We start from the raw sequence: 21,258 nt of genomic DNA on the forward strand, positions 1-21,258 counted from the left end.
CGTTTGCCAAGAATTTCTAAATTTTCTTTGAGGCTGCATTGGTTATCAGGAGCCTCTAGCTGCCCCATTACCTGTATGCACTAAAGATATGGCCCCGACACCAGTGTTTTTAAAAGTTGCAGCCTTCCCACAGCGTACGGAGAAAGCGTTTTTTTGCACAGTCTCTTTATTTTTGAAGCAATGCTATCACCCTTCAGTTAACTCATCTTTCTTCAGTGAAGAACTTTATAGTCATTCAATCTATAGGGCACAATTTAATCAACATGATTGGACTTGGAAAGGCCAGTCATCAGCAACACTGTAGGGTGAAGAACTCTGGCAGATGGCTCACTATATGTTGATTTAGACATGACTGTGTCTCCAAGTTGGGGGGGGGGCGGGCAGTGGGGAGCACTGGGGAACTGTGACTGCTCCCTTCACTGAATACAGAAGCATCAGCCTTGGGAGGTTGCTCCTAGCTCTCAGAATTCTCCAGTGTACACTCCAGCGTTTTCTACGGCCTATGCAAACCAATCTCTCCTGATAACAAATCACCCAAACTATATATAATATTTTATTTAATATATTATCCAATCACTTCTAGAACAGCCACCTCCATAGGAGAACATGAAATATAGTCAAGCAGTAATTCTGGCACAAGAAATGGTCTCCAAAATCTCAAAAGATTAGACCATTTTGTCAGTCACCTATTAAATTCAACATTCAAGATTACTAAACAGACAGCCTCACTCTATTAACAGTGGATGGACTAGAGAGATGCCACATCAAATGAGCACTGCTATGCCCTTAGGATAGCATATTTGTCCTCAAACAAAGGAGAAAGCAGCCATTTGCCCCTTCCTTGCTGTCTCCCAAAACTCCCTGGACAAGCCAAGGGCAGGCTGTGGACAAATTTCCCAGAATCTGGTTCAGAAGCCATAGTGGAAGGTCAAGTATCTGTCTGATCTCAATGGTCTCAGCCTGAGGCAACTTTCCTAGAGCCTTGCTCAAAGCAACCATCTCCGCACCTCTTGGCAGCATTCAATGGCACTTCAAATCTGCCATCTGTCTCTGCAGTTAGAACATGTCTCTTTCACATACCAGCCATCTGCATCCATGCAGAATAGCTGCTCACACTAGCCCAGGAGTCCTCAGGGCCTCCTACAGTTCTGTACCCAGAAAGGATGGAGGAGGCCAAGGAACTTGTCACCGATCCTGGCCAGCAGTTGTGAATTCCATCAGGAACTCAGTCCTAGAAGAAACATCCTCTAGAAAAAGCAGCAGATGGCAAGCAGGCAAGGATCAAGACTCAGATAGTGTCTTCTGAATTTCAGCCACAAGATTTTCTCGTTTAATGGCCACCTGTAACATAAGAGAACCCTCATGTGACAAACTAGAGAGTGATACTAGCTTCTTAGTCACTGCTTTTCCAGATTCATTTTACCCTGCATCTGCTCCCACTACTTATATAACCAGTAGGAAGAAATGTGGGCTTCAAGCTGGACTAGAGAATATATGCCCTCAAGACTAGAGAGTCAAACACTTGGGGCACCTGCCTGGCTCAGGTGGTAGAGCATGTGACTCTTGACCTTGGCATTGTGAGTTTAAGCCCCAAGCACGGTGGGAGAGATTACTTAAAAAATAAAATCTTTAAAAAGAGAGACACAGAGAGAGAGGGATTTTCAAACACCTGATCTGTGTCTATTTTGTTGGATTGGTCTCAAAATACCCATTAAGATTTCATCTGTCCTTCTGCCCACCTACCTAATATTCACTGGCTAACAGGTTGCCTGCGTGGGTCTTCATTCATCTCTACCACTATTAACCGTGGAGACATTTCCTTAGCCATAAGATACATATTTCTTAAAGAATCTAAGAAAGGTAGAAACATTTGGTGCCTTCTATTTCCCCCACTCACCTCCTCCCTGCTGGCCACTGAACGAAGCTTGATTACCCCTTCTTTCAGTTCTTGCTCACCAATAATGACCACCAGTGGAATGCCCATGTGCTCACAGTAGTGCAGTTGAGTTAGTAGTTTAGGGTTGTTCTTATATAGCAGCTCTGCCTGAAAAGGGTGAAGACAGAATAAGGGGCTTAGAAGTGACCACACTCCTCAAGCATTTCCAAAGAAATAAGGGGCTAGCCTTCCTACCAGAAGACACTTTAGTGAAGACTAGAAAGGTCTTGAGTTCCACCTTAGGCTTTACGTAGAAATGGCCACCTGAATGGCCAAACATACCTAGACGACTTGGATATCAGTTCTACCATACCTTGATCCCAGCATCCCAAAGCTCTGAAATTAGCTTCAACCGTTCATGAAGAAAGTTCTTCTGTGGTGTGGCCACAAACACTTGGGTCTCTGTGGTCCGTATCTTCTGACCAGAAGTCTGATTAGAGAGAGAGAAGAAAGTAAAACTAATAAAAAACTTCCTGTGCATCAGTAATTAAAAAAAAAAGACAAAAAGAATCATCAGGAAAACAGTCCAACTGTATATCCACAAACATGAGTTTTTAGTCTCCAGTCCCACTCCACTCCTACCTAGGACCTACCTTCAACCTCTGTTCCACAATGGCGAAGATTCGCTCCACCCCAATACTGAGCCCCACACACGGCACCTTGTGGCCCTTGGGGTCAAACATGCCCACCAACCCATCATAGCGTCCACCAGCAGCCACACTGCCCACATTGAAGGACTCCTCTGCCTGAGCTGGGGTCTGTAGTAGCACCGCTTCATAGATCACTCCAGTATAGTAGTCCAGTCCCCGAGCTAGGCTTAGGTCAAAAGAGATCTGTGGGAACAAGTATATTAAGTCCCAAAAAAGACTCAGGACACTGAAAACCCCAAAGTTCAGCAGAAAGTCCACACTCCCAACTTAGCTTACCTTCTCAGCAATTCCAAATAAAGTCAGGTATTCAAATAGCAGCTTCAAGTCCCCCAAGCCCTCTAGGGCCTGCTTGTTCTGGGATAGTCTAGAATCCTGGAACATTTCCTCTACCAAGGACACCCCACCTGGGGAGACATATGGGGAGAAATAAGTCTGTGCTTTCACCCAGATGTGTTTTACCCAAATTTATTCTTAATATGCTCCAGCTAATCCTCATTTTTTTTTTTTTTAAGATTTTTTATTTATTTGACAGAGAGAGAGATAGGCGAGAGCAGAAACACAAGCAGGGGGAGTGGGAGAGGGAGAAGCAGGCTTCCCACTGAGCAGGGAGCCTGATGTGGGGCTCGATCCCAGGACCCTGGGATCATGACCTGAGCCGAAGGCAGATGCTTAACGACTGAGCCACCCAGGTGCCCCTCCTCCTCATTTTCTTAGTTAAAAAAAAAAACAAACAAACCAAAAAAAACCATCCTGATCTCTTATGACCAGACTCTCCTCCTCTGCCTTTGCCATCTGAAGACATAAAGTTGTTATTACACTAAGTAAAAGGGAAATTAAATTCAGGCCAGGTTCTGGCACTTAGCTTATCTTTGGAAAGGAGCTGTTTCAGAGGTAGAAGTTGTACACACATCCCCCTCACTCCAGTTCTATCACAGAGCTCTGAAAACTCTGGTTCTTACCATGACATTGGACATAGTCACCAATTCTATCAGCCACTTCAGGAGCCAGGCCTTTCTTTGCCACCATCTCATGTCTCACATCATTCCAAGATATCTGTGCAAACACCCAAACATTAGCCCAGTTCCAAGATCCTTCTTCATCTAACTGGAAATGTCATGAGTAGCTAACACTACACTCAACAAAGTCAGAGGCAGGTTAGGAAATGCAGCCACAGTCAACCCACTGCACAACAAAGCTCAGGTCTTGCTTTGGACTATCTCCTTACCTTCCCCAGACAAAGCTCACTTCTAGTCACTGTCTCCTTATTTTTCTCTAGGGGTACAGATTTGAGGGCAGGGCAGAGACCCTGATATGGTCTACTGAAGTATGTCTTTTTAGTTACCTTGTCTAGTTTGTCTATTGAGGAGCAGATGGCATGGAACTTGCTTTCAGGAACACCACAGACAGCCAACAACCCATCCAAAATCCGCCGATCATTGACCTGTGAACTCAGCGGAAATAACCCAAGTGCCTTGTCAATGCTTTTTCCCTCAAAACAATGGCAGTCCCTATTAGCCTATCTCATAAAAAGGACAGAAAAAAAATTTCATAGCATGACTATATAGATATAGATGAAATACAACAGCTGTACTGAGAAAGTCCCAGGTCTACAGGCTTAAAGGCTGGGGTCACCTATGTTTTAGGAGAGCATCAGGCCAAATCCAGACTTCTCCCCTCAGTCCTCAGTCCTGGTCTCACCTTAATGAGAAAGTCCCCCAGCTGCAACCCACTTAGGATTTCACACATGATCTTCAAACACTCTGCATCAGGGATCATAGGGTCAAACTGACCAGCAATGTCAAAATCCTGCAGCAAAGAAAAAGGGGGAAAAAAATCTTCACTGAGCAGCCAGTTCCCAGGTTGTAGCTCCCCAAACTATCAAACCATGCTGCCCACATCTGGTCACTTACACACTGGCAGAACTCCCTGTAGCGGCCTTGGACTATGGTTGGGCTCTCTCGCCGCCACACCTTTCCAACTTGGTAGCGTTTCATCTTCTTCACTTTATTCATGGCCAGATAACGAGCAAAAGGGACCTCACATAAACAGGTTAAGGAGAAAGCATACTGCATCCAAAGCTTAGGCCCAGTGTAAAGACATTTGGGAGAACTGGGCCATTACCAACTGGATATCATCCACTAGGATGAAAACAAGAACATTCTCTGTCTTGTTTCCCACTGTCCCCAATGCCTAGCAGGCTTGACATTCAATATATATAACGGAATGAAGGAATCCTACCAAGCAAAAGTGCAAGTTCAGTAAAAAAGCAGGATAAGCTGGCCTGCTGCCCACTGAATGAGATAGAAATGACCCAAGAACTCCAAGTATGGGCTATTCCTTCCCATTCAGATCAATTCTCAGCCATTTCAAAATAGTCAAGTTTCAGAACCTGGATTTGCCTGCAACTTCTATGTCAATGTCTTTTCACTTCTTTTCTTCTTCTTTTTTTTTATGTCAATGTTTCTTTTTTTTTTTTTTAAGATTTTATTTATTTATTTGACAGAGAGAGGCACAGCGAGAGAGGGAACACAAGCAGGGGGAGTGAGAGAGGGAGAAGCAGGCTTCCCGCCGAGCGGGGGGCCCGATGTGGGGCTCGATCCCAGGACCCTGGGATCATGACCTGAGCTGAAGGCAGACGCTTAACGACTGAGCCACCCAGGAGCCCCTATGTCAATGTTTCTTAAAGTACAGGTTGAGAACTACCTGCCTCTTCATGACCCCAGGTGCCTGTTTAAAATGCAGATTGCTGAACCCCACTCCAGGTGCAGAATTAATATCCGGGGCTAAGGGCCAGAAATCCGTATTTCTGATAGACAATAAAGTTAAATGACAGTGCTCCAAGCCAGGCTCTGCTGGCAGAATTGCCTTCTGGGAGGAACTGGAAGTAAAGGCTGCTGCAAACAGACCTATGGGATCCCAGAGGCACTGTTGTTCCCTTTTGTCAAAGGAAGCCCTCTGGGTTGGAAAGAGATGTCAGTCTCTAACACTCAGAAAGATACAGTAAGGTCATAGCGCAGGGACAATAGCTCTCCACCTTGATCCTTCAGATCATAGATTAGCCCAGAGTCCTCTCCATACTTCTCAGTGAGCATTTCCTGCAGGGATCAAACAAAAACCACCACAGTTCAAAGGAGGACTCCAGAACACAGGCTAAAACTTCTTTGGGAAACTGAAGGCAGATAAAGAAATGGAGTTCCAGCACTCTCTTTTCTCCTCTTACCTTAAGCTCAAATGCTGGAGTATCTAATCTCTTTGCTCCATGACGTTTAAAGCAGCCAACAACCATATCAAGAATTTTCTCCCTCACAACCATCTGCTGGGGACTAAGATCTCTGGTGCCCTAGAAACCAAAAGCAGCCATGGTGAAAACACAGACAAAAAACAAGTCCATTTAAGACAAAGAGTTAAACAACATCTATAATCGAAAGTCGGAAGTTGAAATCTCTTTGAGCTCAGTTGACTGAGCCCTATCAGTATCTCAAGAATAGTGAAGTTTTTTTTAAAAATTAGTCTTAAAAGACATTAAAAGGGATTAGGAAGAGACAAGCAGAGCAGAGGGCAGAGCAGAGGGCAGTCTCCAAGGCACTCTAATAGGACAGGGTGGGGTAAAGGGCATTACCTTTGGTGTCTTGATAATAAAATTTGATTTCTCTTGATGTGGTTTCAGTTGGGATGTTAACACTGCCTCTGAAACCTGGCAGAAAAAGGAATGTGAGATGTGAGCCACAAGACTGGCCAGACCTGGGACATCTCTGGCCCTACGGCCCGACCTGCAAAGACATCTGGCCCTGAGCAAGACAACCTGAACACTGTTTTATCTACTTCAATCTCGGCCTCCCTCCAAAACATACATCATATTTGCACTATGTACTTAATACACATGAGATCAGGTTTTTATCATATTTGGAGTTTTTAAATGTCTGGAAAAGCTTAAGCACCGGAGAACAATGAAGGCACAGAACAATCTCCACCACTACTTCCACCAACCATCTAGGAGTAGGAATTAGTATGATCTCCAATTCTTAGTTCCTACTCAAAGAGCAAAAACATGAACATGAATTTTTAATAAGGAAGCAATGGTCATTAGGCTTAGAGACATGCAAAAAGTAACCTAAAGACAGAAGAGAACAAGCCCAAAACACACAACATGCTTGTGGAGTGACCAGGAATGGATATCCAAATTGAACTAAAAAATCAGACTGCTAGGATGCTGTAACGAAAATTAGTAACAAAAGATCTGAACCCTGCTGTTCATAATAGCACAATGCATCTGCTAGGGTCTATACCAAAGTAAAAATGAATTGGTAATTTTGTTTATTAGCAGCAGGCTGTATGCCTGCCCTTCCAGAACTACAGAGGATGTGGTAGCTCCATATTTTGGCGGATTCTCTCCTCCAAAGGATGGCAGTTCAAGTCCACAGTGCTTCCTCTGCAATTCCAAAATCCAAAAATCTCTAAAAACCGAAAAGTGGTTTTGGGGTTTCTTTATTTTCAGGGAGGGGGAGCTCATTTTGAGGTAACTCTAATGTGAACTCAGTCTACCTGTGGTCTTCAGTCATCTCACTTAATGGGGATATTCATATACTTTGCTTAAGAATGTGTTTGACCCCAAGAGGTTCACATAAGTGACTGTGGACTTCTATTAAAAAGACTCCTTTACTATGTATCTGTAGATAAGTCATTTAACCTTGCAGCTCTTTCCTCAGCTGTAAAATGGAAATAATCCCAATCTCTCAAGATTGCTATGAAGATTAAATGACAAAGCATCTAAAATGGTTAGTTCAGTACCGGTAAACTACTCAAAAAAAAACCCGACTGTACTACTGGACTGCAGGCCGCGAGTCCATGCTTTCAGACCTTGATATCCTGCCCCAACAGACCACTCAGTCTGGCTCACCTGGCTATGAAAATGGACCTCCCTGATGCACACAAGACCGGACGGCCGCAGGAGCTGGCTGAACACTGAAACCCAGGCCCTCACGTGCAGGAGTCCGAACGGGGGCATCGCGTAACTGGAGGCAGCCTTTCCGAGACAGGAGCCAAAGGACCTGAGAACGAGGCAGGTCGGACCCCACCCCAGTAAGGGTGCAGAGCGCTGTAGAGGTTAGCCGTAGCACCAGCGAAAACGCGATCACTTCCGCACCTTCCAAAGCCTGAAGGATGGCTCCGAACCTCTCAAGCTCCGTTTCAGCTTCAGCACTTCCGGTAGTAGCCGGAAGTGGTTGTTGTGCTCGGCGGAGGCTCTCTAGGCGTGTGGGCCAGTGACTCGATAGCCGGAAGTTGTCCGAGCTGAGGCTGCGGCACCGAGGGCCGATCTAGGCAGCGCTCATTGCCAGGTGGCCGCAGTATGGCTGAACGTGCGGCACTAGAGGAGCTAGTACGACTTCAGGGAGAGCGCGTGCGGGCCCTCAAGCAGCAGAAGGCCAGCGCTGAGCAGGTGCGACCCAGGTGGCAGGGGAGAGGCCAAAGTAGAGCCAGGGAGGACATAGAGCTGGGTGGTCTGCATAGAGGAAAGATGTGGGAAAAGGGACCGGGCCGGTAGGGAGAAGCAGAGCCTGGGTGGGGAGGTGGCCGGGGTAGGACCCGAGAGAAGCAAAGCTGGGCCTGAGGCGAGAGATCGGCCCCAGATTCTGATGAGGGAAGGATATTGAATGAATGGCTGAGGAGGGAAGGGAGTGGCAGACATGATAGCCCAGCACCTACTTTACCTCCACAGATCGAGGAGGAGGTGGCAAAACTACTGAAACTGAAGGCGCAGCTGGGCCCTGATGAAGGGAAACAGAAGTTTGTGCTCAAAACCCCCAAGGTAAATATAATTCCTTTAAGGAGAAAGCCCCTAATCCCACTCCCAAGGGTGGATGCCCCTGCTTCCCTGAACAGTTGCTCTGGGCGCTGGGCTGAATTGGAGTCTGCGTCATTCTGGGATAGCAAAGTGATGGCAGAAACTAGGCCAGCTGGGTGCTTAGGGGAGTATGCCAGCTACTGCTACTCCTTCTTTCATTCAGTAAATATTTATTGAGTGTTTACTATGTGCCTAGCACCGTAGGAAGCAGTGAGTATGCCATGGTGAACTATATAGCCTGCCCTCATGGAGCTTACCTCCTACTGAAGGGAACAGACGTAGGACAAATAATCCCACTCTTGAAGATGTAATTATAAATTGTGATAAATGATATAAAGAAATAATAAGAATTCTCCGAGACAAATAAGAACTAGAGAGTCTGAAAAAACGTCACTGAAGAAGTGATATACTAACTGACCGAAGATGAATGGGAGTTAGCCAGGGAAAGAGCCTGAGGAAGATAGGTTCAGGTAGAGTATGGAAATCCTGAAGGAGAAAGGAGCCCTGGTAGTTTCCAGGGTAGAACCAAATACAGAGGGAGAGTGGAGTGGATTGGAATGACGTTGGAGATTACTAGCCCAGTCTCCAGGATTTCAGTTCAGATGTCGGTCTTTGTAAGTTCTATAAACAGAATTATTTACCATTTCATCTGGGTTCCCTTGGCACTTCATATATATCTCTACTATTGCATTTCTTGGTGACTTTTAATTATTCACATGGTTTATTTACCCTGAGAGGCTGAGACTATGTGTCTGGAACTGAACAGATAATTCAATAATTGTATGTGGAACTGGATTCCAAAGGAGAAGGGTCTTCCTTGTGTTGAGGTGTCGCCTTTCTAGGTTCATTCTTTGGGCTCCTAAATCCATTAAGCTAGTCTTTTCTACGCACAGCTAATTTCAGATGTTAAAGAGACAATGTAAAATCACAAAGCAGTGATTATCAATAGTTTTTCATACTATTTAGTGAAAAATTAATGGGGAATTTGTGATAGATCAGGCTGGCCTCACTTAAACCCAGTGATCAATCCTAACATCACTAAAAGCAGGGCAACCAGACATTATGTTTCTCCTGATGTGATGCAATAAGAAGTACACAGCACCACCTATGAAGTATTCTTGCCAAGAAAAATTGAACCTGAATCTAATCGGGACTTCTGACCTACCAGTTTACCAGAAATATGGGAGATGGAGGAATGTATTAAATGATACATTGAATATACTGTTAATGAAATCTAGATTATGAAAAGTTCTTTATGACAAAAGATTCAATTCTCTCAACAAATAAATGACTTTTTTTTTTTTTTTTTTAAGGAAAGGAAACTTGTGGATTAGACAAGAGACAAATACGGTGAATGGGCTTCATTTAGAATCTAATTCAAACAAGTCAACCATAAAAAAGTATTCTTGAGGCAATTGGGGAAAATTAAACATGGCTTGGGTATTAGATAATATGAAAGGGTTGCTGTTTGTTTTGTTGGTTGTAATAAAGGTATTGTAGTGTTTTGGCTTTTTTTAAACCTTGTGCACTAGAGAATCAGACTGAAATATTTAGGGACAAACTGATATAATGTCTGGATTTACTCTAAAATACTCCAGGAAAAAAAAAAGTTGGGGCTTAGATAAAGTAAAAATAACAGATGCTGATGGTTATTGAAGCTGGGTAGTAGATAATGTGCTGATGTATGATACTATTCTCTATAATGTGTGTTTGAAAATTTCTATACTATTTTAAAAGAAAGTGAAATTATACTGGAGAGTTAATATCCACTTTAATTTGTTGAAACACATTCCTTGATGTGTGATTTATATTAACAGAAAACTCAGTATCATGGGGACAGGACTCTTTCAAGAGGTTTTTATGGTCAAAATTATTTTTATGATTATACCAAAACGTTATTTGCCTTTGTGACCACATTTGCTATGAAGATGCAAAACTGGTGAGTAGAACTGCTGGTATCTTAGCATGAAACATGACAGTGGCCCTACAGTATTCTAATAGCCATCATGTTCTTTACTTTCATGCACTCGCGGTTAAAAAAAAAAAAAATCAATTTTACTTAGGAATGTCCTTGATAAAACAGTAAAAATTACTCGTTTTATTACTCAAAAATGACTCATTTTGAGTACACTTTTTTAGTATTCTGTGTGATGAAATGGGAAGTATCCATAAAGCACTTCTGCTGCATTCCAAAGTAGGAAAAACGCTTGTGCCATTGCATGAATTTAAGCTAACTAGCTACTTTTTTCACAGGACACCTTTTTTATTCGAAAGACAAACTGTTGTTTTAAAGATTTGGGTATTTGGCAGACATCTTGAGGAAAATGAAGTGAGCTTTGTCACCTCAAGGAAAGCATCTGAGAATATTTGTTGCCAGTGATAAAATTCAAACATTCAAGTGAAAGTTAGGATTTTAGGGAACTTGTATCTTTCCCCATGATCTAGACAGCTTCCCAATATAGTAGTTAAAGACTTTCCTGGTGAGCTCTGTGTTGGTATTAACAAATGTGTTTTCTGATATAATGAAGTGCGTAAATATTTGGAAGCTCTGTATAATTTATTGATGAACCAATATTTTCCACATGACCAATGTATAATGTTGTAAAATCATGCATGGGTACAAGATTCATTCAAAGTACAAGATGGAGTAATCGCTATTTTGAAAATTATGGTAAAATATATGTAACATGAAATTTGCCATTTTAACCATTTTCTAAAGATTTTATTTTATTTATTTATTTGACAGAGAGAGCAGCGTGTGTGAGAGAGCACTGGGGGCAGGGGGTGGGCAGAGAGGGAGAGGCAGATGCTTAACTAACTGAGCCACCCAGTCACCCCTTTTTAAACCATTTTTAAGTCTAGTTTGGTGGCATTAAGTAGGTTCACATTGTGTGGAACCATCATCACTATTCATCCCCAGAACTTTTTTTTTTATCATAACAAACTGACATTTTGCACCCATTAAGCAGTAACTACCCCCTCTACCCTCCCTCCAGTCCCCAAGTAACCATTGTTCTTTCTGTCTCTGTGAATTCTGGGTACCGTATATAAGTAATGGATTTTAATGTAACAATGTGAAAAGTTCATTGAAGTTTCAGATTCCACACTGCAACCAATCTTTAAGAAACTACCATTTGTTGGATTTTGGTGTAGTTTAAGAAGAATATCTACAGTTAGCTGAAAAGTTTATTAAAATATTCCTTCTTGGGGTGCCTGGGTGGCTCAGTTGTTAAGCGGCTGCCTTCGGCTCAGGTCATGTGTCCCAGGGTCCTGGGATCGAGCCCCACATCAGGCTCCTTGCTCAGCGAGGAGCCTGCTTCTCCCTCTGCCTCTGCCTGCCGATCCCCCTGCTTGTGTGCGCATACTTGCTCTCTTTCTCTCTCTCTCTCTGTCAAATAAATAAATAAAATCTTAAAAAAATATATATTCCTTATTTTACAATTACACATCTTTGTAAGGCTAGATCTTCTGTATGCAACCAGAACAACATCACAGCAGAATTGTATACATGCACAAAGCATGTATAAGAACCCATTTGTCTTCTGTTAGGCCAGACATTAAAGATTTGCAAAAATGTAAATCAACGCCACCCTTCTCACCAAATGTTTTTTGTTTTGGGAAGTAGTTACATTTTCCTAAAATGTTATTTATGTTAACATGTAATGGATTTACTATTTGTTAACTGAATTAATATTCTTAAATGTTCACAGTTTTAATTTCTAATACAATAAACTTTGATAGGTATAATCCACTTTGGGGTCCTTAATAAATAGTAAAGTTTAAAGAGGTCCTGAGACCAAAGACTTGAGAGTAGGGTGTAAACACCCAGATTAGAAGCTCTGATCGGGAAGAACAGCGTTCTAGTCCTGACTGCCACGAACCTGCTGAGTGGCCTTAGGTAATGATTTAACTTCTCAATATCCTGTAATTCATCCATAAAAGGTATCTGCCCAGCCTATGTCACAGGGCTATTAGAAACAAATTAGAGAACAAATAGTATTTATTAGAATTTTTTTTTAAGTTATGCTGGGGGAAAATGTTACTTATAAAATTTGGAATTCAACTAGCTAAGCCAGTTTGAGTTGGTTATATACCTTTCATCAGGTAGGTGTTTTCTCTTAGGAAGGGAAATGTTCTGGTATCACAGAAAAAGAGTTTTTAGGAAAACTACTCAGAAAATAGTGTGAAAGAAGAAAGAAAGAAAGAAAAGAAAAAGAGAAAATAGCATTCTAAGAATTCTAGAAAATAGAACCATGCTAAAAAGCGGATAGAATTTAGAAGGGTGATAGCAGATGGGTGTGATAATTACTAGGGAATTGTTTGTGCTTGTTTTACAACTCCATAGCCCATAGGAAAAAAAGTTTGAGGCAGTGTTTGCATTTGTCATCTTTGAGGTCATGCTTTTATATTTTTGACCTGCATGTTCCCTGTTTGTTTTTAAATCCCATCCCTGATTCTTTGGCTAATTTGGACTCCAAGGGTACAAGAGACTACAGTCCCCGGCAGATGGCTGTTCGGGAGAAGGTGTTTGATGTAATCGTCAGCTGCTTCAAGCGTCATGGTGCAGAAGTAATCGATACGCCTGTGTTTGAACTAAAGGTGAGGGATGGGTGAGGAGAAATTGCGTGGTGGGAGAGTGGATATACAAACAACACAGAAGATGACAAGAGAGTGAGAGGTCTCTCTCCTGTTGGGGACAAAGGCCAGTATTTTCTCCAATGAGAAGGGGAGCAGGCCTGGTTTAGAAGGAGAGGCCCTGCTTTTTATTTGCCGTGGTCATGGCTGGTGGCTTCCAGAAGAGAGCCCTTGTTAGTGAAAGTTGTTATGGTCCTCTCTACTGTGAATTCCCTGGTACCTGTACTTGAGATGTTTTGAGATACATACAAACCATACATATAAAGAATCAATATATAACTGGTCTCCTGTTCATGGACCCTGAGATTGTTTCCAGTTCTTTACTGTTAAAAAAAAAAAAAAAAAACAGATTACAACACTCCCTGTTTAAAAACATTACATTTATAACAAAATCCAAATTCTACTCTTGCTTACAAGGCCATGCATGATCTGGCCATTGCCTATCTTGCCCGCCTCATCTCGTGCTATTCTTCCCCTTGGCCACTGTGCTACTCTGGTCTTCTTTCTGTGACTGGACCATTCTAAATATGTTTCTATCTCAGGGCCTTTGTACTTGCTTTTCCCTCTTGAACTCCCTTGCCCCTAACTCTGTTTGGCTTTAATTTCAGATTAAAATAGAGATTAAAGATTTTAATTTCAGATCTCAACTAAAATGCCATTCTTCAAATAGTCCTCTGCAACTATCTTGTCTAAAGTATCCCTTGTCGGGGCGCCTGGGTGGCTCAGTTGTTAAGCGTCTGCCTCCGGCTCAGGTCATGATCTCAGGGTCCTGGGATCGAGCCCCGCATTGGGCTCCTTGCTCCACAGGAAGCCTGCTTCTCCCTCTCCCACTCCCCCTGCTTGTGTTCCCTCTCTCACTGTGTCTCTCTCTGTCAAATAAATAAATAAAATCTTAAAAAATAAATAAATAAATAAATAAATGAAATATCCTTTGTCTATCACACTGACCTGTTTTATTTCCATTAGAGCAGCTGTAACTAACTGAAATCATCTGTTCATTTGTTTCCTTGCCTTAGTGTCTCTTCTCCTTGGTAGGAAAGATCCATGACGGTATGGACTACCTTTGTCTTGTTCACTGATCTATATTCAGTGCTTAGAACAATGTCTGGTACTGGTGGGCATTCATCTGCAGGGTGAATTCATAGAAATGAAATTGCTGGGTCAAAAGATTGTACTCATTTATGTTTACCAATTCTCCTAGTTTGCTAGGGCTGCCATAACAAAGAACTGTAGACTGGGGGGCTTACACAGCAAATTTAGTGTCGGGAGGCTAGAAGTCCAAGACAGGGTGTCAGCAGGGTTGGTTCTTATGGAGGATCATGAGGGATCTGTTTCAGGCCTCGCTTCTTGGCCGTAGATGGTGTCTTCCCAGTTTCTTCATATCATCTTCCCTCTGTCTGTGTCCAATTTTCCTTTTTTTATAAGGACATCACTTATATTGGATTAGGGCCCACCCTAATGACATCATTTTAGCTTAACTACCTCTTCAAAGACCCCGTCTCCAAATATAGTCACATTCTGAAGTTACTGGGGGATAGGATTGCAATATATGAATTTTGAAGGGGACACAGTTCAGCCCATAACACCAACCAATGTATGAGTGTTTCTAATTCTACACACCGGGAATTTTCAGGCTTTTTAAACTTTGCCACCAGTCTGGTAAGTGAAATATGTTATCACCTTATTGAAGGCATCACATCGCAAGAACTGCTATTTCAGTTTTGCCTTTTGACATTGTTCAAACTTTAAGCGTCATAAAAACATTTTATTGATCTAATAATCCACTTTTAGGAGTTTAATTCTCAAAAAATGTATATTCCAAAGAAAAAACTATATACCAAAGTGTATTTATTGAAATGTTATGGAACTTTTTTTTTTTTGGAATAACCTAATCAACTAACAATGTAACACTAGGAAGGAAGGAAATATAGAGCTGCTTCTCACTGAAGTATTATGCAGCTTTTAAAAATAATACTTCAGCTGTGTCACAAAATGGAAATGTGATAAGCAGAAAATGAAATTGGTATTTCCTTTTTATTATAGTTAACATCAAATACATAAGCATTGGGATAGACAGCAAAAGAAGTATAGACAAGTTGGAATCAGTCATGTTAAGATGGTGGGTTTTTGTTTTAAAACTTCCTTTTAAATTGTTATATTTATCATTGTGACCACCTTTCTTTATATTTTCTCCAGGAAACACTGACTGGGAAGTATGGAGAAGACTCTAAGCTTATCTATGACCTGAAGGACCAGGGTGGAGAGCTACTATCCCTTCGCTATGACCTTACTGTATCTTTCTAAACTTGGGCTCTTGGTACTTTGGATCAATTCGGTTCTCATTGGGCTGGGGCTATTTCTAGCCTCAGGTTTGGGGATAGCCAGACATAGGTGGGATTAAATATGATGCTTATGGCAATCAGGGAACTTCTTTCTTTCCTTTCCTTTCCTTTCTTTTTTTTTCTTTCTGTCTTTTTCTTTCCTTATTATTTTTTAAAGATTTTATTTATTTATTTGCCAGAGAGAGAGAGAGCACAAGCAGGGGGAGTGGCAGGCAGAGGGAGGAGCAGGTTCCCACTGAGCAAGGAGCCTGATGCAGGACTCAATCCCAGGACCCTGGGAACATGACCTGAGCTGAAGGCAGACCTTCAACGGATTGAGCCACCCAGGCGTCCCTGGAACTTACTTCTTTAAATCAGGAATGGGACTTTAGCTAAATAGAACATAGCCTTAAAAGTCTTCTGAATCCCGAGTGAGACCTCAGCTTTATGTTGGGAACCTGCTCCAACTCAGTAATCCCTTGGCTCCAGAATATCTCTCCCCTGCCCTGTCCAGTGGGCAAAGTTCTCCTTAACTGACCAACAGTACATTTCCTTTATCGCCAAGCTATGTCAGAGAATCATCTGCTCAGAAATCCTACATGGAGACCTTTTTCTGTTCTCTGGCCGATCTGCCTGGCCCCCTCCTGTGCTCAGCATAGTCCAGGGGAGACACTAACCAAAGAGAGAGGAACCCTAATCTTTTTTGAGACTTCTGCTGTGCTAACAAAGTTGATTCTGATGTTCAGAAATGCTCTTAATCTTACAGGTTGTGGTTTTACTCACACATAGAGGTTAGACCCCAGCTTCTGTTGGTGGTGATAATCAACTGCCGGACTGTGTGAGGAGGGGTCTTTCTCCTTAACTGTTACCAGGTTCCTTTTGCTCGATACTTGGCAATGAATAAACTGACCAACATTAAACGCTACCACATAGCCAAAGTATATCGGCGAGATAACCCAGCCATGACCCGCGGCCGGTATCGGGAATTCTATCAGTGTGTGAGTATGTGGGGCGTGATGGGGAACTTGGCCCTCCCTCAACTTAGTAGAATCTACTGAGTACTCATGGTGCACTGAACAAACTGGATGCACCAGATAGTGCTAACCTTCGATTTCTTTAGCATTTTCATGTAGAGGATAGGGATTATTCTCCCCATTTTACATATGAGTAAATTTGAGACTCAGCAAGATTAAGAGATCATATGGATGGAGGCGCCTGGGTGGCTCAGTCGTTAAACGTCTGCCTTCGGCTTGGGTCGTGATCCCAGGGTCCTGGGATCGAGCCCCACATCAGGCTCCCTGCTCGGCAGGAAGCCTGCTTCTCCCTCTCCCACCCCCCCTGCTTGTGTTCCCTCTCTCACTGTCTCTCCCTCTGAAATTAAAAAAAAAAAAAAAAAAAAGATCATAGGGATAAGAAAGCCAAAGTCAGGAGTAGAACTTTTGGTCCATTGTTCTTTATATTAAACCACAGTGATTGGATCACAGCAAAGGATGGGGAAATTGGATTTGAAGTATCAGATCATCCAGAGTGGTGGCAGAGCTTCTGAATAAATAGAGAAAATGGCTAAGTACTAAGGCCATATATTTGCCCCCACAGTGGTAGGAGAAAATAAGGATAAATACATGAGTGAGATAATGAAGGAATGTAGACAGAAGGGAAACCAGGATGGGTAAGAGACCCAAGAATGCTGGGAGTTTCCTCTGGGTTGGTGATAGGACAGATAATGAAGAAGGTGGTATGTGCATGAGTGCAGATAGGCCTTTATAGGGAAAAAGCAGAGCCCCAGGGCTGTGTCTTCCCCCGCTCCCCGCCCTGCCCTTAAGAAGGTTAAAACTCTGAGGACTATACCTACCCATCTCCCTGCAGGACTTTGACATTGCCGGACAATTTGACCCCATGATCCCTGATGCAGAATGCCTGAAGATCATGTGTGAGATCCTGAGTTCCCTTCAGATAGGTGACTTCCTGGTCAAGGTCAGAGCTGAACGGGTTTGGGAGGGCAAAGTTGGGCCAAGCTTCTCATAGAAGATCCTTGTGCAGAGAGACCAGTAGCCCAAGTGACCAAAACTATTGATGGTCACACAAAGAGATCCTCTCCTCCCTGTGCCTTGGGTCCCTGCAGGTGAATGATCGGCGCATCCTAGATGGGATGTTTGCCATCTGTGGTGTGCCTGATAGCAAGTTCCGGACCATCTGCTCCTCGGTGGACAAGCTGGACAAGGTAATGACCTAAACACGCCACTCTTCTTTTCTCAGTCCATTTCCTTTATCTCCAAGCTATGGCAGAGAATCATCTGCTGCTCTGAGAGACGTAAAACAAGATCAGGAGAGAGGGGCCGTGCCTCTGTGCTCACCAAAGGAAGATTAGCCCCAGAATATAGGGTGAAAGGCAACTTCTGGAGGCAACTTCTGGAGGGCCCACACTTGCTCTGCAGTGGAGAACTACCCAGGGGTCCCTTACTGGTATCTGTCTGCCTAGGTGTCCTGGGAGGAAGTAAAGAACGAGATGGTGGGAGAGAAGGGCCTTGCGCCAGAGGTGGCTGACCGCATTGGGGACTATGTCCAGCAGCATGGTGAGGAACAGACCCTGCCTCTCCAAGAGCCATCAAACTGGCCTCAAATCTTAGGCCAAAACAACTGTGTGTGTGTGTGTGTGTGAGCGTGTGTGTGTGTGCGCGCGCGCTTGTGCACGTGCATACATGTGTAGTCCGGTCAGTCAGTCTGGCTCACAAATGATACCTTCCCAGGTGGGGTATCCCTGGTGGAACAGCTGCTCCAGGATCCTGAACTGTCCCAAAACAAACAGGCCTTGGAGGGCCTGGGAGACCTAAAACTACTGTTTGAATACCTGACCCTGTTTGGCATTGCTGACAAGGTGAGTCAGGCTGGGGGTGGACACCTTAGCTGAACTCCGGGGTTTCAGTTCCTTGATCCTCATCTTGTACTATGATTTTGTCTCCACAGATCTCCTTTGACCTGAGCCTTGCTCGAGGGCTAGACTACTATACTGGGGTGATCTATGAGGCGGTGCTGCTACAAACCCCGGTCCGAGCAGGGGAAGAGCCCCTGGGGGTGGGCAGTGTGGCTGCTGGAGGACGCTATGATGGACTGGTGGGCATGTTCGACCCTAAAGGACGCAAGGTGCCGTGCGTGGGGCTCAGCATTGGCGTGGAGCGGATCTTTTCCATTGTGGAGCAGAGGCTAGAGGTACGTCCTGGGGGTGGGCAGCTGGTGGCATGTGAGCTGTTTTCTTTGATCTTCAAGGGGGCAAATAGTACTGTTTTGGTCAAGGAGCATCTCTGGAAAGAAATGGAGAAAAGATGGTTGCTGTCTTTCACAGACTCGCACCCCATTGTAGGCCAGCTTTATGGATCTTTGATCATTCTTCACAGAATCCTTGCTCTGGGTCCCTGCTTCCCTCAGCACTGTCAGAAGTCATAGCTGCTATAACCAAAGACCCGGATCTTCTTCAGAATACAGAATGCTTAATATTTTACTACTCTGTACTGGGCACCATGCTTAGTGCTTTTCATGCATTATCTAGTAAAATTCTTACACAGCCCTGTAAATGTATTGTTTACATTTTCTAGACAAGGGAGCTGAAGCATTATAGGTCATAATTTGCTCAAGGTTGTGAAACTCTTAAGTAGCAGGGTCAGAATTTGAATCCAGGCAGTCTAACTCCAAAGGCTTGCTCCTAACTACTCTGATGTTGTCTCTAAGTGGTAAGCATGTATCTGAGGTCTTGGGATCCTTCAGATGGCTATCTTGACTCTCTAGCCCCTGGAGTAACACCAGGGAAGGCCCTCATGGCCTTAAGCACTCCTTTGCTGCTGCTCTTAACTGGCTGGTTGCATTTCATCCCTTGGGGAATCCTCTGGCAGTCATCTTCCCAGTGCTCCCATCCTTTTCTCTGGAGCGGAAACCACCCATGTTTCCCAGTTGAGGTCACTGTTCCAGTAGGTATCTTATGTTGTTAAGAACTATGAAAATAGTTTTCCAGAAAAAGACAAGGGGCAGCAGCAGCATTTTCCCTTTCCCCCTGTCCACCCACACCCTGGGTTGGGCCCTGTGGCCAAAGTATAAGAGGCACAGTGTCTTGACTGGGCAGACAGTAAGTGGGAACTGGGTGAGCTCACAGTATCACTTCTGTGTGAATGTTCTTTTGGACCCGTAAGGTACTAGAAGGAAACAAGTTTGAAGTTACTGTATGTAAACTACCTTTACTCTTGCCCTACATGATCTGTTCTGGCAAGTCATATGTACAAGCCAGTCAGTTCATTTCTTACATCTCCTAGGAGCCACCTCATGCCCAATTGCTAGGGGAGAAGACAGGGCCCCTGTCCTTGTGGAGCTCGTGCAGTTGGGCCTTGTCTCTCAGAATCCTGACAACAGCCTGCTCTGTTTGCTCTTTGAAGATAGCCCAGCTCTCTGACTCTTACTTATTTGCCCCTTCCCCAGGCTTTGGAGGAGAAGGTACGGACCACAGAGACACAGGTGCTTGTGGCATCTGCCCAGAAGAAGCTGCTGGAGGAGAGACTGAAGCTCGTCTCGGAGCTCTGGGATGCTGGGATCAAGGTAGTGGAGGCCAGCCCCAGGGTGGCAGCAGACTTGGGAGTGCTAGGAACAAACTAAATAAAAGCTTATCCATAGCAACTTCGTGGAGGAGGGCCAAGAGCACTTGGGCCCCAAGGAAGTTGTCCCTGAGGGCAGTAGAAGCCAGCATTCATCTTCTGCCCTGGTCCCCTGCAGGCAGAGCTGCTCTACAAGAAGAACCCAAAGCTGCTGAACCAGTTGCAATACTGTGAGGAGGCAGGCATCCCACTGGTGGCCATCATCGGTGAGCAGGAGCTCAAGGATGGGGTCATCAAGCTCCGCTCAGTGGCCAGCAGGGAAGAGGTAGGTAGGTGGGCAGGAAGGCTGAGGGACAGGGAATGTCTGGCAGGCCATGCCCATTCAAGACCCGAGCAAAAGCCTGGCACTCATGTTAGTGCCCACTCGGAAAGGACTAAAGGTTAACCTGTTACTATGGTCCTGGTAGGGTAGGAGTCCCATCTCCATCTATACCCTGTGTCTCTGGCTCCCCCAGGAAGCACTGTCTACTTTTTGCCTGCCTTTGCCTGCGTTCCTGCTCCCAGCTGAGCCAAGTCTGATGACTAGGGGAAGCAGTGGGCACTTAGGAGCAGTGGAGTCAGAGATGCTCATACCACCTTCTTTCCCCATCCTGGCCAGGTGGACGTCCGAAGAGAAGACCTTGTGGAAGAAATCAAAAGGAGAACAAGCCAGCCCCTTTGCATCTGCTGAGTTGAGCAAACTATCAGGGGAAAGTGGGACTGGCACCATGTGAGGCTCAGACAAAACTCTGCATATGTACTTCACCGCTTTGCACACTTCTGTTCCAGCAGGAAGACCTGAACGGTGGTCAGAACGGAGACTTTTTATTATTATTTTATTGGTAATCACAGGCAAAAGTGGCCAGGTATTACACAATTTTTCCACAGGATGTCCTGGGGGCTTAGTCCAGTCTGTGCTCCAGGGACCGAGCCTCAGATGGTCGCCCCTGCAGGACCCTAACCAGATGGAGGGAGTGCTCCCCCCTAATCCTTAAAGGTCCAATAAAATGACTCAACCACCGGAGCCTGCCTGTGTCACTGTTGTCTAGCCCTGCCTTCCCTGTGGGAGCCTGGGCCTGCCATTCCAACCACTTGAGCGGTGCGAAAGTGGGGAGAGACGGACAGTAGGCCCCCCGGGCGCCTCCCCGGGGTGGAGGGTGCCGCTGAGGCTCCTGCCTCCCGCGCACGGCCTTGCCCGAGGAGCCGGCGCTGCCCGCACACTCACCAGTTAAGGGCTCTAGCTTTCACCTGAGGGTCCGAG

The 21,258-nt window shown here is 44.4% G+C and overlaps 2 protein-coding genes across 3 annotated transcripts; one reads left to right on the forward strand and one right to left on the reverse strand.

The window, feature by feature from the left end:
* Positions 1-535: 535 nt before the first annotated feature.
* HARS2 (histidyl-tRNA synthetase 2, mitochondrial) lies at positions 536-7,768 on the reverse strand. 2 transcript variants are annotated; one of them, XM_036123790.2, is made up of 13 exons: positions 7,484-7,768; positions 6,206-6,280; positions 5,807-5,926; positions 5,586-5,681; positions 4,497-4,622; positions 4,285-4,392; positions 3,929-4,027; positions 3,546-3,639; positions 2,863-2,990; positions 2,665-2,769; positions 2,250-2,366; positions 1,898-2,044; positions 536-1,341 (listed from the first exon to the last, which is right to left on the reverse strand). In XM_036123790.2, exons 1-13 carry the CDS (start codon positions 7,589-7,591, stop codon positions 1,282-1,284), a joined length of 1,383 nt encoding a protein of 460 aa, XP_035979683.1. In that variant the 5' UTR covers positions 7,592-7,768; the 3' UTR covers positions 536-1,281. The 2 variants fall into 2 exon arrangements, with proteins under 2 accessions (XP_035979683.1, XP_035979670.1); XM_036123777.2 differs by having other exon boundaries at positions 2,530-2,769; positions 7,484-7,766.
* Positions 7,769-7,845: 77 nt separating this feature from the next.
* Positions 7,846-21,021, forward strand: HARS1 (histidyl-tRNA synthetase 1). Its single transcript, XM_036123765.2, has 13 exons — positions 7,846-8,023; positions 8,303-8,392; positions 12,908-13,027; positions 15,260-15,355; positions 16,257-16,382; positions 17,251-17,358; positions 17,507-17,605; positions 17,864-17,957; positions 18,132-18,259; positions 18,349-18,591; positions 19,846-19,962; positions 20,137-20,283; positions 20,617-21,021. Exons 1-13 carry the CDS (start codon positions 7,934-7,936, stop codon positions 20,686-20,688), a joined length of 1,530 nt encoding a protein of 509 aa, XP_035979658.1. The 5' UTR covers positions 7,846-7,933; the 3' UTR covers positions 20,689-21,021.
* The last annotated feature ends 237 nt before the right edge of the window (positions 21,022-21,258 follow it).

This window comes from Halichoerus grypus, chromosome 2, assembly GCF_964656455.1.
Source record: "Halichoerus grypus chromosome 2, mHalGry1.hap1.1, whole genome shotgun sequence".
In the NCBI taxonomy this organism is placed as follows: domain Eukaryota; kingdom Metazoa; phylum Chordata; class Mammalia; order Carnivora; family Phocidae; genus Halichoerus; species Halichoerus grypus.

Coding starts and splice junctions, on each gene's coding strand:
- HARS2 (XM_036123777.2), bottom strand. CDS start 7,591: ATGCCCCCGTTCGGACTCCTGCACGTGAGGGCCTGGGTTTCAGTGTTC. Junction 3,640..3,928: donor CAATAGACAAACTAGACAAG/GTAACTAAAAAG, acceptor GTGTTTGCACAG/ATATCTTGGAATGATGTGAG. Junction 2,367..2,529: donor TTGTGGAACAGAGGTTGAAG/GTAGGTCCTAGG, acceptor CTCTCTAATCAG/ACTTCTGGTCAGAAGATACG.
- HARS1 (XM_036123765.2), top strand. CDS start 7,934: ATGGCTGAACGTGCGGCACTAGAGGAGCTAGTACGACTTCAGGGAGAG. Junction 8,393..12,907: donor TTGTGCTCAAAACCCCCAAG/GTAAATATAATT, acceptor TTGGACTCCAAG/GGTACAAGAGACTACAGTCC. Junction 18,592..19,845: donor TTGTGGAGCAGAGGCTAGAG/GTACGTCCTGGG, acceptor CCCCTTCCCCAG/GCTTTGGAGGAGAAGGTACG.